General features: G+C 40.6%; 1 protein-coding gene across 2 annotated transcripts; it reads left to right on the top strand.

Annotated features, from left to right (window-relative positions):
* The first annotated feature begins 2360 nt into the window (after positions 1-2360).
* On the top strand, positions 2361-17496 carry LOC109767177 (DExH-box ATP-dependent RNA helicase DExH11). 2 transcript variants are annotated; one of them, XR_012187349.1, is made up of 22 exons: positions 2361-2686; positions 2812-3336; positions 3430-3510; positions 3594-3711; positions 4141-4343; positions 4497-4604; positions 5476-5577; positions 5925-6125; positions 6264-6374; positions 6994-7061; positions 8060-8426; positions 8672-8827; positions 8903-9013; positions 10318-10371; positions 11347-11604; positions 12776-12885; positions 13859-14012; positions 14756-15215; positions 15720-15934; positions 16205-16672; positions 16848-16974; positions 17063-17496. XR_012187349.1 is itself a non-coding variant. In XM_045229761.2 (22 exons), exons 1-22 carry the CDS (start codon positions 2561-2563, stop codon positions 17273-17275), a joined length of 4107 nt encoding a protein of 1368 aa, XP_045085696.1. In that variant the 5' UTR covers positions 2361-2560; the 3' UTR covers positions 17276-17496. The 2 variants fall into 2 exon arrangements, 1 of the variants encoding a protein (XP_045085696.1); XM_045229761.2 differs by having other exon boundaries at positions 16434-16672.
* Positions 17497-17772: the final 276 nt, after the last annotated feature.

The following is a 17772-nucleotide window of genomic DNA, read 5'->3' as shown; positions in this document are numbered from 1 at the left end:
GGGATCACATAATTAGGAGAATGATGTGATGGACAAGACCCAATCCTAAGCATAGCACAAGATCGTGTAATTCGTTTGCTAGAGCTTTTCTAATGTCAAGTATCATTTCCTTAGACCATGAGATTGTGCAACTCCCGGATACCGTAGGAATGTTTTGGGTGTACCAAACGTCACAACGTAACTGGGTGGCTATAAAGGTGCACTACAGGTATCTCCGAAAGTGTCTGTTGGGTTGGCACGAATCGAGACTGGGATTTGTCACTCCGTATGACGGAGAGGTATCTCTGGGCCCACTCGGTAATGCATCATCATAATGAGCTCAATGTGACTAAGGAGTTAGCCACGGGATCATGCGTTACGGTACGAGTAAAGTGACTTGCCGGTAACGAGATTGAACAAGGTATTGGGATACTCACGATCGAATCTAGGGCAAGTAACGTACCGATTGACAAAGGGAATTGTATACGAGATTGATTGAATCCTCGACATCGTGGTTCATCCGATGAGATCATCGTGGAACATGTGGGAGCCAACATGGGTATCCAGATCCCGCTGTTGGTTATTTTCTTTCTTTAACGGTAATACCAATATCGTTGCACTATTATATGGTTATTCTTTTGTATTATAAAAAGCGCAATTTTTGTGTAAAATGTGTGATTTTTTTTCATTATATGGTTATTCTTTAACTCCATTAATTCATTTCTTCTTATGAAAGTTTCTTTTTATGAAAATTCCACTATTATAAGCTTATTTTTGCATGTCATAAAGAGCGCAATATCTGTGTATGTTGTGTGCAAGTTTGTTCACTATTTGTTTTATTGTGTTTCATTTTCTTATTCTTAAAGGGTAATCCCAATGCGACTAGTTCATTCTCCCTTAGAAAACATTTATATTTTGATTTTATTTTAGTTTTTGTTTCATTCCTAGCCTTCTCAAAGGGTGAACCTACGTCACTAATTCATTCTCTCTTAGAAAACTTCATTATTTTGATTTGGTTTAAGTTTTTATTTCATTGTCCTTCTTCTTTAAGAGTAATACCGATGCCACCAAGTCATTCCCTCTCAGGAACCTTTTTTTTTGCGAAAGTTCCACTATTCTACGTTTATTCTTGCATATTATAAAAGATCACAATTCATTTGTAAACTGTGTGCAAATTTTGTGCGTATTTATTTTATCTTCATTTTATTTGTTTTTAAAGGGTAATACTAATGCCACTAATTCATTATTCCTTAGAAAACTTCATATTTTGATTTTGTTTGAGTTTTTATTTCATTTTCTTCTTCTTGAAGGATAATACCAATGTTCTTAATCCATTCCTTCTTATAATTTTTTTCTTGCAAACGACATTACTATATGCTAATTATTGCATATTATTAGATACACAATTTATTTGTAAATTATCTGTAATTTCTGCCATTATTTTTTATTTTAGTTTTCACTTTATTTTCTTTTAAAGAGTATTACCATTGCTTCTAATTTATTCCTCCTTAGAAAGCCTTTTTTGTTTTAGTTTTTATTTTAGTGTAATAGTATAGGACAGTCAAAACCTGGTGCGTGGCCTTCTGTCCATGGTCCGACTTTGTTCTGATCCAAAAGGAGTAATCTATCATGAGGTCAAAACTTTCAATAGACTAAAATTCAGTTACGATGTTGGCTTTTTGTACTCTTATAGGATGGGACTGTAGTAAATAGCCCATTAACGTGCAGCCTTTGGCGCTGATCGCACTAGGCCCCGGCAGGTTTGGCCGAATGCTTTGCCAGATGCTGTTTGTACACATGAGTTTGGGCTTTAACAAAATGTTTTTTCTCTGGCCTAAGAAAAATTGACTGACTCAAACTAATTTCAGTCGACAGACTGTTAGTCGCTCCCATCCTCCTCCATCAAGATAGACAGCCTGTATGCCCTGGACCTGTATTATAGTTTGTATCTTGAATAAATGCCAGACCAATAATGCATAACGCGTATATCACCGTGAAAAAAGTGTGTGGTCAGATTGCAGCGTCCAGGTGCTGCCGCGTCTAATTAAGGGCGTCCAGGATGTCTGCACTCCTTAGTTAAGGGCTTTGCTGAAATTAAAACCCTTAATTAAGTAAAAAAGGGGCTTTGCTGAAATTAAAGCAATGCCAAGGCTTACACTGTTGTTTAGCATGAGTAGCCCCCCAATTATCTTGTAATCTCCCTTGCAAACGATGTAGTTTTTTTATGATCAATAAAGTTTTTTTTGACATGATGATCAATAAAGTTGCCATGTGGTTTTCCCTAACAAAAACGCATATCCCATCAAAAAAAAAAAAAGGAAAACGTAGCATGTCGCGCCGGTTGGACATGCTCTAATCTGGTCGAGTCGCACCGCGTAGCCGAGCGGACGACTAGCCAGAGTGACCCGACGCATCGGAGTATGCGAGCAGCCGAGCCGACGCCACCCCCACCCCCCATCTCCGGCGCCGCCCCGCGGCCCCAACTCCGGCCGCCGCTTAGCTCCGCCCGCGCCCTATTAAGCTTGTGAAGAAGCAGAGTTCAGTGGAGAGATTAACGGACCGCCTCGTCGCGGGGGCCTCGATGGACGACCTCACCCCGTCGCCGGCGAGCGAGGTGCCGTTCCGCATCAGCTTCTCCGGCCACGGCGGCCACCTCCGCCTCGACCCTACCCCCAACCCGCCCAGCCCCGTCCCCGACTTCGTCCTGGTACGCCCCCCCCCCCCCCCCCCCCCCCCCCCCCCCCCCCCCCCAAACTCCGTCCCACACTGCACGTTTTTACTCAGTGCGAAGTCTGAACCCTAAACCCAGCGATGCTGTAATGGCAACCGCAGCCGCCGGCCTACCCGCCCGAGAGTCCCAGCAGCGTGAAGGAGTACCTCGAGGCCAATTACCTCAACCCCGAGCTCTACGTCCCCACCGTGGCCAATGACGGCAGGGTGTGGGATGTGGACTGGTTCGACCTCGCCAGGCCGCCTCTGGAGCCCTCTGCCCCCCGCACCATGCTCGTCCCCGCCTGGGAGCCGCCTTTTCGCCGACGATCGTCGTCATCGTCTGAGCAGCAAGTTTGGGACCCTGAGTCTGTGCAGATGGAGATGAGCCAAGTGTTCGACTCGGGGACTGGGGGGATGGTGCCACGGATGCCAGGCCCAGCGAAGGACTTTGTGAGGGGGAGAGTCAACAGCCGGCCGTTCCGCCCGGGGGGCCTGCAGGACGATGCGGCTGAGGCGGCAGCATTGGAGAAGGCATTCCCAGAGGGTGCCCGAAATGGCGATTGGGTGCGTGAGCTTATGAGTGGTGGCCCTGCACTAAACGCTCCACCAGGGTTCCCCAAGGGATTGGACTTGGGCCAGTTGAAGGTTCGTTAAATCTTGAAGTGTGTGTTCATTTTACCAAGGAATGCTGTGGGTGTTCTAAACTGGGGCAGTAACAACTCCTCTCTTATGTTATAGGAGTATAACAGTCACTGGAAGTGTTTCCGTGACGGGGAGCATGTCGAGGAGCAACCTGCATCTTCATCAAATGACTCGACGGTAACCAGCTTAAATGCTTACAGTTCAACATCCACATCCCTGCAGTTTTGGCATTATATTCTGATTGCCCCATGGTCCGGCAGGATAAGTACTCGGTGCAGTTTGATGATTTGTTCAAGATAGCCTGGGATGAAGATGATGCCAACATTGTGTCACATGAAGATGATGGTGAGCAATTGGCTGGAGATGAGGGTACCAATGGTAATTTATTGCCGCCGTAGTTCATATGTTCAAATCACATGAATATATTCTCTTGTTTTGAATCGCAGCAGCTACTTTCTACACCTACAGATATGCCATTTTGACTTTTCAGTCTCAATGCAATAATTTGAATATGTTTTTTAATACTAGCAGAAGACGAAATGAATCATGAAGCCATTTCTAAGATAGACCAAAGTTTGAAAATGCTGTCTGCAAGGATCACACAAAAACCTACATTTAGATATGGAATATGAAGTAATTGATAAAATGCCTATTACTACTATGTATAGAGTACGGTTTCTCGTGAAAAACAAAACATGTATAAGCTACAGTTACTTAATGAAAAAACTGTATATAGGCTACATGTGTTTCTCAATGCTATTAAGTCTTATCCGGTTCCGTGTTAATCCTTGCATTTCCCAATCGCAGATGTCAATGAACGAAAGGTTGATAAGTTGCAAGATGCTTCTGAAACTCTTACAATGGCAGACACTGACAAACAGGAAACTAATGCCAGAGAAGATATTTCTGAAGCTCAAACTGACTTGGATAAAATGTTATCATCTGAAGTGCAAGATACTCGCAGAGAAACAAGTGGATTAGTTGATGATAAGCCAGCACAGGAGGGCACGGTAGGTGCACATTATTAAAAAAAAATGTGACTCTTTGCATCTGTTTTGTTTCTTATTACATCATCTTCGTTGGTGCTTGGTGTTGCAGAAGCAGCAACATTTCTGAAGAAAATCGAACTGCTGACTGTTATTTCTTTTCATTTCACTCAATAGGATTGGGCACTCGTTGTTGGGGATAATTCTATTGTGGCGAACTTCCACAAACTTGTTCCAGATATGGCAATTGAATATCCCTTTGAATTGGATAAGTTCCAGAAGGAGGTAACATACTCATCAGCATCTGTACCTTTTATCTGAATATCTGAAGTTTCCAACGCTGATGAGCATCTAGTGTGTTATGCTGTTTAAGAGCATGAACTACATTTCTTTTAACATGATGTTCAATAGGCACAACCATGCCACAGGCTTGTGTAGTGGTTCATGCACCAGTGAATCGGTGATAGCGTGGTACCATATCTCTGTGCTTTGACAGTCTACACCCTTTCCTTGTAAATTACCACGAATAGGAAACATTCAGTTTCAATTTACCTAGCAACTATATTAAAGATTTTTAGATTTGTATCGGAATTAGTTAGGATGGCACAAATTTTCTTTGTGCATGCAAGCTATCAACATTAAGAAACTTGAAGCTGTGAATAATTATGTGTTTTGAAGTCTCAACCTTAGTTCTTAGTGGTTGATAGACTAGGAATTGTGTGCTAAGAACTAATAAATTTGCACTCATATGATTTTACCACCATCTTGTGAAACTCTGAGTGGTTGATAGACTAGGAATTCAACATCCCTTCCAAATTCTCTATCCATCACATGCGGAGACACTTGTGTTCATACTTATGGTTCACACATTGACTACATATGGAAACAAATTCCGTATTATGATAGCTGCAAATGGTACATTCCATTTCTATTTGTTCCTTGTCTTTGGCCCTTTTGGGACACAAGACTGCCATATGAATTTCGAATGGAAGGAAACATCAAGCAAGAAGGGGTGTCCCCTTCATATACTTCTTATCAAAGTTATGCATACAAGCAAGAGCAATCCCTAATTGCTATCACCTTATGGTTAGAATAGTATGGTAATGAATGCTTGATACAATCGCTAACCTGTATTCTTTGTATTTACCATAAATAGGCTATATATTATCTTGAGAAGGGGGAATCAGTCTTTGTGGCAGCCCATACATCAGCAGGAAAGACGGTTGTTGCAGAGTATGCCTTTGCTTTAGCATCAAAAGTACGTCTGACTTCACTGATTCATTTCTGTATATTTTTTCTGAGCTGCGGCCTTTCATTCTTCTTATTTACTCTGTTATTTGCGGTCAGCAATGTGCTTGAGTTAGAGGGAGATCTCTAGCTTACTACTTATTACACCTTATAGTTGCTTTGAGAAGTACACAGTATTCCTTATACACTTTCACTTTTACTTTCGTTAGTAGATTTATGTTTAGAGTAATGCATACTTTGTTACACTACTTCTTATGTACTGTAGCAGTCTATTCAGGTCCTCCCAAACATATAATGACATATCTCTATAAAAAGAATGCAAGTGTAGACACTATGATAACAGACGTTATTATGCAGCATTGCACCAGGGCTGTCTATACTGCTCCCATTAAGACTATCAGCAACCAGAAATACCGAGATTTCTGCGGGAAGTTTGATGTGGGACTTCTTACTGGAGATGTTAGCATCAGACCAGAGGCAACTTGCTTAATTATGACAACAGAAATATTGCGCTCAATGCTCTACAGAGGTGCTGATATTATACGGGATATTGAATGGGTATGTCATTGCATTTTTTTTATTTTTCTTAGTGTAATATGCTCTGTTTTTCACTTTCAACTTCACATTTTGCAATCTTATAAAGGGATCATGGATTCATGGTTCATGTTTCTGATGTGTGATTAATGATGCAATCAGGTAATTTTTGATGAAGTGCATTATGTCAATGATGCCGAGAGAGGCGTAGTTTGGGAGGAAGTTATTATAATGCTCCCGAAGCACATTAACATTGTCCTCCTTTCAGCAACGGTATGGATTCAGTGAAAACTGCAATCTTATTACGACTGTTGCAATCAACCAAATATGGTATATATAGTATTGATGTTGAAACTGTTACCTGGTAATAGTTGAGTCATACCAATTATGCAAGTATGGCATGTCATTTAGTACATAGTCGTTCAGACTTCACTTTAGAACAGGGAATACTAGTACTTTTCAGCTGCCTTTGGATTCTTAATTGATACTGAAGATCTTAAGGTGATTTGGCCGTAGCATTATGGCAAGTATGTGTAAGTTTCATAGTATGGAAGATTGTCTGATTGTGTAAGTTTCATAGCATGCAAGTACGGTCTTATGATCCAGGAACCTAGATTATGTCATACATGTACAGGAAAGTAATTTATTTGCTGGTTGTGGTTATGCAAGTCTCTGGCTGCTACAGTATTCAACTACAACTATTACTGGCTGTAGCAACCGTTTAATGATAAGCAATGGTTAATGTGAAAATTTGATTCCAAACTAACACATTAAATATATTGAAAAAGTGCTTTTCACTGTTGTGCTACGAAAAATCTGAAGTTTGATATTCCATAATATTTCATCCATGTTCAGGTTTACTTTAGGGTTGACTTTTTAATTATTCTGCCAGGTTCCGAATACAGTTGAATTTGCTGACTGGATTGGCCGAACAAAACAGAAGAAAATTCGTGTCACATCGTAAGTGTAACGTGCTATCATTTTGAAGTGGGGGAAAAATGCACAGTTTACCCCTGAACCTATAGTTTGTTAATTCCAACCAGCCACTCTACTATAGTATTTTGTGCAATAAAAATCTTGATAATTGTTTCTGTTGATATAAGCCTATAAGTTAATTATGATGATCCTATTAGGCCTTTTTTTTCACATGTATAATAAATTAATAACATGTCATATGACCTATTAATGGTCTACGCCTACTAAAACTTGCTAGCTAGTAGTATGGATGAGGAGGTGCACGCTTGGATCCCGGAGAAGTAATCAACATGCACGCACATATGAGGAGATTACGTACAAATGCTATGTTAGTCACCTTCATGTAGTTTGATTGAGTCAGTAATTTGTTAGAGGGCCTGGCCGCGTGGATCATGGAGATAATTCAGGTGGTAGTGGCTTGCATGATTAGCTGGTTATCTATTTGATTCATCTTTCAGTGGAACAAAATGTGTCATTTGGTGTTAAACATTTGCCTATCGCAAGTGTGTATTTGTCCCTGAGAGGCTGAGAGAGAATGCAAATGCACTCAGAGAGATAGAGGGAGGAGTTGAATTACACAGGATGGAGTTGAGTAGCTAGAGGAAATGGTCAGGGTACCGCGTTCCTTTGACATGTTTATAGTGGGAGCTGAGTTCTGCTTCTTGCCCTCTCATTTTCCCCTAAAGGAGGGGTATTTTTGAAACACTCTTCTTACTATAGTATACGGACAACAATTTGCCCTTCCCCGATGTGGGGGGCATAACACAAGATACCTTTTTGGCTTGGTTGCACATAATTGGACAGTGTAGGAGCTTCAACAATATTGGGCTCTAGGTGAGGTTAGATAATTCAGCGCCTTACAGTGTAATTTTACATTCTTAACTGCACTTTTGTAATAACATGCTTCCTGTTCTTAAGCTCTTTCAACATATACTTCATCATATCACAATTTGCATCACCGTATGACCACTATATTTCACCAGGACTAACAAAAGGCCTGTTCCCCTCGAGCATTGCCTGTTCTACTCTGGAGAGGTATACAAAGTATGTGAGAAGGATATATTTCTTACTCAAGGATTTAGAGACGCCAAGGACGCTTTCAAAATGAAAAATGCAAACAAGTTTGGAGCGAAACCTGGAACAAAATCAGGAGCTCCTGCAGTACGTGCTGGAACTCAAGGCAGAAATCCAGACACGTCTAGTAAAGGGAGAGATCAGAAGCACCCAAAGCACCACCAAACCAATTCAGGAGCAGCAGCAATTCAGCAAAGCACCTCAGGGTCAAGGAGATCTGAGTCTTCATTCTGGATGCCGCTTATAAATAACCTTTTGAAGAAATCACTTGTGCCTGTATGTGAGAAAGATTGCTTTTGACATCTCTCTCCATGTTTTAATTCACGACGAGTTCTTTGGACCTCATGTTCTTCTGCTTTGAAATGTTACTTTTCATTGTGCATTCTGAACCTAATACTCCGTTGTAGAATAACAATTTATCTTATCATTTTTTGGTCATGAACATAATTTTCCTTTATCTATTGTATGTTACTTAACATTTGACATGACTTTTTCTGATCATTTCTATGGTTCTTCTGCAGGTGGTAATTTTTTGCTTCTCAAAGAACAGGTGTGATAGGTCAGCAGATAGCATGTTTGGTGCTGATCTCACCAGTAGTTCTGATAAAAGCGAAATCCGTGTTTTCTGTGATAAGGCCTTTTCGCGCCTCAAAGGATCTGACAGGAACCTTCCTCAGGTTATCCAATAGCAAAGTTCTTGACTGGTTAGCTTAACTTTGTTTTGATGCTATAGATTTTGACATCTTTGTTAGGTCGTAGGAATACAAAGCCTTCTGCGAAGAGGAATTGGAGTTCACCATGCTGGGCTTCTTCCTATTGTGAAAGAAGTAGTTGAGATGCTGTTTTGTCGCGGTGTGATCAAGGTTAAGCTTCGAACATCTAACTGATATTTCATCTTTGTAAAAGGTTTACTGTGGTCCGCAAACCCCTTATAGTATAGTGCCTAGCACACTTAACATTAAAAATTGGTGGAAATAACCCTCTATGGTGGTTTTGCATGGTGGTGTTTCCACGGTTGCAGCGATTTGAACACATGGAGCTCCAACGTGGATAGGTTAGAATATTGGACAACCACACCATCATGGCCCCGCATGTCATCTTCTTCCTCCTCCCGCCTTCTCTGTCTCTGTCTGTCTGTCTGTCTGTCTGTCTCTCTCTCTCTCTCTCTCCTGCCCTTGCTGGCCACCTCCACCTGCTCCTCTTTGTTAGCCATCACCTCCTTACTCGATGGCCGCGTGCTCCTCCATGCCTTCCAGAGCTCGCTACACTCCACACTGACTTGGAGCAGGATGACGCTCCCGTGTGCCATGGCATGGTGGAATCATCTCCTCAACCCTAGCGTGGATCTGGAGCTGATAGTGATTGATCCATATGCTGCTTGTGTCTCGATTCCAGTGGTGCAGGTCTGCTGCTCACATGGAGCCGAGCTCATCTCAAATACTGCCAACTAGAGTTGTACTCTTCCTCCCAGCTGATTTTCCGAGCGTCTCCAATGGTGTCTCTCGCCTGAAGAGAGTGAGTGGAACATGATGCCATGTGTCCATGTGGGGTCCTGACATGGCTGTGCAGTCTTCCTTACTTATCTAAGCCGGAGCTCCACCTGTGGAGAACTATTAGCACAGTAGCAAAACCACCTCGTGAAACCGCTCTAAAGGGTTTTCTGCACTGGTTTTGGAAGCTGGGAAGATCAGATGTCAGGTTTGATACTTGTGAGGGTAAACTGGACTTCTCTTTTCGTCTTTCAGTTACATGTTAGAAACTGATGTACTAAGCTAACCAGGATTAACTACTTCTCCATTGTCATCTATCTACTTTTTCTCTTAGTAGTTGCACTTCTTGAAGCCTGAAGGGAAACATTCATGGACGGTCCATATGTTGTAGGATATTTGCTAGATGTAAACAAAGTATACAACTATAAATGCTTACTAGTGAGTAGTGGCTACTAATTGGCAGTTGTGCACTGTGCTCGAATAATCATTGCCGAACCAGTATCATGGGCACAAGGTGTTTAGCTTGAGTGAGCTAACTGTGAAATGATTGTTCGGTTCAAACCAGTGTTGTCAGCTACTAGCTAAACAGTTATATTTTAAAATAGCATGTGCTGCTGCAGTTATATTTTATAAATTAACCAAGTGGGAACCTTTTGACTTGCTTAAACTCGTTGCAGGTACTGTTTTCCACCGAGACATTTGCAATGGGTGTTAATGCTCCTGCAAGAACGGTGAGTTCTTTTTTGTTTCTTCTCTCATACGGAGGGTTTCAGTGTTTCTGTATCTTGTGTTCAGACTTCATATTGCTATTATACTTAAACTAAGCATGGTCGACCCATTCGTAGTTTTACTTATATTTGTACTCCCTCCGTTCCTAAATGTAAGTCTTTTTAGACATTTCAAATGGCAACAACATACGGATGTATGTAGACATATTTTAGAGTGTAGATTCACTCATTTTGCTCCGTATGTAGTCATTTGTTAGAATCACTAGAAAGACTTATATTTAGGAACGGAGGGAGTATATTTGAACTGTGGTAATGAAACCGATCAATTGTCTCGTCATTTTTCGAATTGACTGCAATGTGCTAATGATGCATACCTTATACTTAGTGTAAACTAACATCATTTATTCTGGCTGGTAACTGCTATATCTTTGCAGTTAATTCTAATTGTAGCGAGGTGCTAATGGTCATTTTGTTATGTTTTATAGTTCAGAACCTTGGGAGTCCTTTTTCGATTTATTCATGTGGGAAGCATGAAGTAGTCACCACTTAACACTCACCTCGCTGAGATTTGGGATACAACTGTCAATTTTTTTGTCTTGGCATGTGTATTGGGAGTTTGGGACAATAATATCTAGTGATTGTATTATGGTTTGCAGGTCACTTCTGTTGAATATGCTTTGCACTAGACCAATTTTAATGTATTGTCAGTATCTTGCCAACATTGATTGACAGGTTTCTTTTTCTAAATATATTTTGCAGTTTGCTGTTGACAGTTACACATAATGTCCAGTATTTAGTTCGTGCAAACATAAATGTAGTCAGGCTGATGCACATAGTGTTTTTTCTTATTTCTGTGCGCCGTTTGGAATCAAGCTAATTGTTGCTCATGCTGAGTTTATATGTTTGAGCTTACCATGCCTTTTAAGCCCAAGATTCTGACTGCTCTGTGCCTCCGACTAAACCTTGCAAATTCAACAGGTTGTGTTTGATACTTTAAGGAAGTTTGATGGAAAGGAACATCGAAGGTTACTTCCAGGGGAGTATATTCAAATGGCTGGACGAGCTGGTAGGAGAGGACTAGATACCATAGGTACAGTGATAATGATGTGCCGTGATGAAATTCCTGAAGAAAGTGATTTGAAAAATCTTCTTGTTGGAAAACCAACTCGACTGGAATCTCAGTTTCGACTAACATACACTATGATACTACATCTTCTACGTGTGGAGGAACTTAAGGTATACCTCTCACTGTCGACTAGAAAAGTTTCCTGCTCAGCCATGTTATTTGAATAAGTTTTGTATTTAGATGTGGGTGTATTTCCTGTGACCAACCATCTTTCAATTTCTCGAGCTCATGGGGCAGATGCACTCTGAAATATATATGTTTCAACTTTCAACTCTGGATACTCAAAATTGCAACATAAACTCGACATATATGTCCCTCTTGCTAAACTGCTCAAATCAGCTTATTTCCTCTTATACAATCTTCTTTCTTGAGCTTATCTATGCTGAAGCACATGCATTGCGAATATATATGTTTGAATTATAGACCAAAAACTGAAATAAGCTAGAAATATATGTTGCTCTTGCTTCTGTTAGACATGTATATATTAGCTGTCTGATATCATTATTGTTTTAAGTGGTTTAGTGCATTTTTTATTTGCCTGTATACTGGCTATGGCCTCATGAGAATACAAGTTGCTATTCCTACAGCTGCACTGCTCAACTCAGGTTATTTACTTGTTAAAACACAGTATATTGTCAATCCATGTTTTGATAAATATGTTGACCAGAGAGTCTGTATTCGGGGCTAACACCTTGTACCTGGCATGGGTGGGTGCCCCCATTATCTCTACCATTGGATGTGCGTTGAGATCTGCGCACATTCTCTTACCACAAATATATCGTGAGAGCATGTGCACAAATCTCGAGGTATTGTTTAAATGGCTGACGCAGTGGAAGCGCCCAGCCTACATACAAGCACAAAATCGACTCATGTATTCAACTAAATTTCTTGGCTTGCAGTCTGCTTAATTTGCATTACTGTTTGATGTGAGGTCGCAGGCAGTTGCAATTGGCACTGGTTCTGAATGAGCATAAGATGGAAGTATGATTGATTGCATTGTCGTTAACGTTATTATCAGCTGGAAATACTCAATACATGATAAAACTTTGTTAAGTTTAATTTTCTTTTCTCCTAGGCATACTGACTTTACTATCAGTATATATTTTTTGCTTTGGGAGACGCTAGAATGCGTCTTGATGTATTTTATGGAAAGAATAATGCCCAAGGCCAAAAGGCCCTACAGAGGCGGTGACTATGTCTTAGATCGATGTGTGCCACTATGCTCTTTTTAAAATGTTCCAGTGGAAACGGGATATCCTTCACAGATGCATTGTCTTGTAGGTGGAGGACATGCTTAAGAGAAGTTTCGCAGAATTCCATGCACAGAAGGATTTGCCTCAGAAGGAAAAGCTGCTTCTGCAAATGCTACGTCAACCTACAAAGACAATCGAGTGAGACATCAACCCTTCTTTACCAAATTGTATTAATACGGTTGGTGCCGATATTTGATATTCTTGCACTCATGTTTAATTTATGGGTTGGGTATCTAATTTGTGGAACTACAACCCTTGGTAGAATAGACCCAACACAGCTTTAGAGTAATTGGCACTGCAAAGATGTGATAGAAAATACCGTAGTTGGCAAATGTGTTGATCTAGTCTCATTTTTTGGATATGCAAAAACGACCATCTATTCCTAGAGGACTAATCTTTGTTCATCTGTCCAAGTTGGCAAATGAGTAAATACGCCGCAATATCTTATAACCAAATCTTGTAGTAGTCTGTTGGACTTGGTTACAGAAGATAAAAACGATAAAAAAAACCGTAGTTACAGAAATGCAGACATTTATTTACTTAGTCCTCTGCCTCCCAGGCTTCCAGTCATGAACTGTGCATCTAGCCCCCAAAAGGATGGGAGTGTGGCAATATAGTCATTTTCTGCAGCACCTTGCAGGACTAGATGTACAGTTGGGTTGATCCAGGGCACATATCATAGAATCAGTCCTCTGTGTGATCTTTGGATGTTATCAAATGCTAAGCTGATATGTTTGGTACTTGGTATTTTCTTTTGTATACAGTTAATAAACAAATAAACATACAGCTCAGTGGATAGAGTGTTTGTTTCCTATGCAGAAGGTCGTAGGTTTTATCCCTACTTGGCGCGGTTCAGTCTTTTTCCTCCTTGTTAACAACCTTGTTAACAATCATTTGTTGGGCCTTTTTGGGGCTTCCTTATTTAGTATTACATTTTCATCATTTTCTTCGCAGTGTTATCTATATAGCACTATGAAGCATTTAACTCGTTTTTGGTAAAGCACTAACCATATAGTGTAATAATAATAAAAAAGTTGCAAGATCGTATATTACATGCAATAAATTATCCTATCTGCATCATAATCTATTAAATTCATTCTTAAATCATCAGGTGCATAAAAGGGGAGCCTTCTATTGAAGAATATTACGATATGTTTCTAGAAGCCGAAGAACACAGGGAATTTGTCACAGAAGCAATTATGCAGTTGCACACTACTCAGCAGTTCCTTGCGCCTGGAAGATTGGTGGTTGTTAAATCCAAATCTGTATGTATTCATTCTATTGGGTTGCATTTTACGCATGCTTTATTTTTGCTGTTCATCCTTTCAACGATTTTTTTGTTTACTTATCCTGTCACAAATAAGAATTCAATTTTGCGACCTTTTATTAAACAAATAAGGATCCCATCCCAAGGGGAGAAATCCTTAAATTCAGGTGACATGGGTATACACACAAGTAGCTTACTGGAGTTGAGCTTGGCCCAAATTCAGTCTTGTGTTTGAAATTAAGCTTGATATCTGCATCTTCTTGATTCAAAACTGAACTAAATTTCTGTTGGACCTCAATTAACTTACCACCTTTGAGCTTCTTTCTCAGCACCTCCAGTTTGAATGATAAGGACTTTGACCAGCCATTTTAAGCAAGCTACATTTACTGTGGACTTCTTGTGGCACTTCTATGTAATTTATTTGATTCGACGCAAGAAGTCTTGTCACTTCTATATAATGAATTTGAGAGGTCATCCAGGGGCTTACTGACTAGCACCATGGTTGGTGGGATAGACAGCTTGGGTTCGGTCCTCACTTGTACCTTAATCTACTTGATTTCATATAGGTTCTAATATTGAAACATCTTTTCTACGCTTCTACCATGGATTATGATAAACCACAGTAGGCTTGAGGATATAGCGGTGCTTTGCGCTTACTTATTTCTCCTACTTTTATTACAAATGGTTACTGGCACAACAGTGGCATCTTTTCCGCATTATAATGTGTATGTTATATGACAGGATGATGATCACTTGCTTGGCGTAATCGTGAAAAATCCATCCGCTACACTAAAGCAGTATGTTGTTCTTGTACTGACCGGTGATTGCACTTCATCTGCACTAGCCCCTAATTTATCCAGTCAAAGTGAGAAGGGGCCAGGGGATTCTCAAGGATATTTTATTATCCCGCCGAAAGGAAAACGTGGCATGGATGATGATTTTTTCTCTTCCTCTAGAACACGAAAAAGTTCAGGTGTTATCAATATAAAGCTACCATACATGGGGGACGCATCTGGAATGGGTTTTGAAGTAAGAGCTGTGGAGAATAAAGAGATTATTAGTATATGTATAAGCAAAATAAAGATTGATCAAGTCGGACTCCTTGAAGACATTAGCAAAACAGTTTACGCTAAAACAGTTCAAATGCTTATTAAAGAGCAGACAGATGGAAAGTACCCTCCTGCGCTAGATGCAATAAAAGGTACAGATATTCTGTGATGGCTAAACTGCCATATAAAATCTTGTGCTATTCCATTAAAGGTCAAATCAGATTGGAAAAAAGACCTTGTCTGCATGCTGATTATTGTGTTCATCTAGTATGTTCCAATTCGTTTATAGTCAATCTTGTAAGTAGAATAAGTTACAGGGCTATGGTGTACGTGTTCTTATGGCTTATACTTCCCTTAACTCCTAAGGTGTTTGTGCTAGAGAGACTTGAATGAGCAAGAATTATTGATTGCAACTAGGATAAAGCAAACAAAATGTGATCATATAACTCTTAATTTTCACTATCTTATTAGTACAGTAGAACTTGTCTTGAGTTCCCTGATGTAACATCAGCATTTGATGATTTACCTAACCGATGTGAATTTATTTAGGCGTTTCTTTCGATTGGAAAGAGCTCAATAATCTTTTAATGCTTTGTTCCACTTCCCGCACTTGATTTGTCAACTGTTTCAACTTGTTTATTTTTGATGCAATGCAGACCTAAAAATGAAAGACATGGATCAAGTTAAAAGATATCATGCACATAACAACCTACTGGAAGAAATGTCTAAAAACAAGTGCCATGGTTGTATAAAATTGAAGGAACATAAGTCAATGATGAAGGATCAAAAGATGCACAAGGATGAGCTGGATCAACTGAAATACCAAATGTCAGATGAGGCACTTCAGCAGATGCCACAGTTTCAAGGCAGAGTAAGACTTTACATATTTTTTCTTGTTCTTGTGGGTAGATTAGAAAAAAAGTAAGTTCCTTAAGCAACCATATCTATTATTTCTGGCACAACAAAATCCAAGGGGATTGGGAAACTCAAAATTTCGTAATTTGTCCAATCATTTCTGATCTGGGTCTGAACATGAGGTTTTTTGGTTTTTATCCTACTGCATTGAAAGTTGAAACAATGGTTTGGTTTTGAGTATAAATCATGAGGCTAGTTTTTTTTCCCATGGAATGTGTTTATGTAGGCTCAGTTCAAACAGAATATCATAATTGGCATGCTGAGTGGTCCAGTTACACATGTTTGTGTTGGGAAACTGTCATAGTTGATTAGTTACCGTGGATTGCTCAAAAGGCCGCAACCAGGATATCAAGAGGGAAATATCATTTCTTGGAGTGTGGACCACATGCACCTCAATTAATATTTTGACCCTTTAAGATTTCTGTTATAACAATTTTATTTTTCCATATGTGCAGATAGATGTACTAAAGGAGATCCATTACATCGATTCCGATCTTGTTGTTCAACTTAAGGGCAGAGTGGCATGTGAAATGAACTCTGGTGAAGAGTTAATATCAACAGAGTGTTTATTTGAGAATCAGTTGGATGAATTAGAACCCGAAGAAGCTGTGGCTATTATGTCTGCATTTGTTTTCCAACAACGGAACGCGTCAGAACCATCTCTCACTCCGAAACTGGCTGATGCCAAAAAGAGGTTAGTTTCTTTTCGTTGCCTGCTTCTAGTGCTTATCTCTCCAACACACCTTGTGTGTTGGACCTGGTAACTTTGCCAAGTACTACCTCTGTTTCTTACATTAATGAACAGAGGGTGTAATTGCTTACATGATACATACCTCAAGTACCTTCTGTTCTCTCTGTCTCCGTATTAGGCTCTATGACACGGCAATCAGCTTGGGACAGCTCCAAAAGAGGCACGAGGTGCCTGTGGATCCTGAGGAGTATGCACGTGATAATCTCAAGTTTGGTCTTGTTGAGGTTGTCTACGAATGGGCAAAGGTATTGCCACTACACACATCTTGGTAGGAACTCTTTCTGTGGGATGGGTGTAAAATTCTAAGTCTTTTTCTGCCGGGTCGATGTGCAGGGAACGCCTTTCGCGGACATATGTGAGCTGACAGATGTATCTGAAGGGCTGATTGTAAGAACAATTGTGCGGTTGGATGAAACATGTAGGGAGTTCAGGAATGCGGCTTCCATAATGGGCAACTCTGCTTTGTACAAGAAAATGGAGATCGCGTCCAACGCAATCAAGCGTGACATTGTCTTTGCAGCAAGTTTGTATGTCACAGGAATATGATGCATGTAGGCCCGGTGTAGCCTAAACCTAGCGGTGTTTGTAAGTAGAGAAATTCCTGTTCTGGATGTCTAATTTCTTCACAAGCCCAATCATGACAAGCGCACAACTGTAAAGATGTTTTTAGTGACAGTACCATCTGACACCGTTGACACCAGGTGCCCATGAGTGAGCAGAATCAACAAAATCTACTGCATTGTCTGATCAATTTCTGATGTTTTTAAGAGCAACTCCAATGGGGCGACCCATTTCATCCGCCCGCGTCCGTTTGGGTCGGCGCGGACAAAAGTGGCGGCCCAACGCGCCGACCCAAACGGACGCGCGTCCGTTTTTCATTCGTGGGCAACCCATTCCCGGCCCAATTTTGAGCTGGATTTGCATCGGCGCGGACACGAGACGGACGCGCGCGCGTGCCTACTCCTCTCCCCGGGTTCCCCGGTCGGTGGCAGCCATCACCATTTCCTTCCATTTTTTCCAAAAACACTCCCGCCCGCGCGCGT

This window comes from Aegilops tauschii, chromosome 6, assembly GCF_002575655.3.
Source record: "Aegilops tauschii subsp. strangulata cultivar AL8/78 chromosome 6, Aet v6.0, whole genome shotgun sequence".
NCBI classification, from domain to species: domain Eukaryota; kingdom Viridiplantae; phylum Streptophyta; class Magnoliopsida; order Poales; family Poaceae; genus Aegilops; species Aegilops tauschii.
The sequence above is the reverse complement of the archived record's forward strand: the minus strand, read 5'-3'. Positions and strand labels throughout refer to the sequence as shown.

What these genes read in the sequence shown, in the direction of transcription:
- LOC109767177 (XM_045229761.2), top strand. Translation starts at nt 2,561, where the DNA reads ATGGACGACCTCACCCCGTCGCCGGCGAGCGAGGTGCCGTTCCGCATC. An exon ending in TTGTCCTCCTTTCAGCAACG is followed by an intron (nt 6,375 to 6,993) that starts GTATGGATTCAG and finishes TTATTCTGCCAG; the next exon opens with GTTCCGAATACAGTTGAATT. An exon ending in TTAATGCTCCTGCAAGAACG is followed by an intron (nt 10,372 to 11,346) that starts GTGAGTTCTTTT and finishes CAAATTCAACAG; the next exon opens with GTTGTGTTTGATACTTTAAG.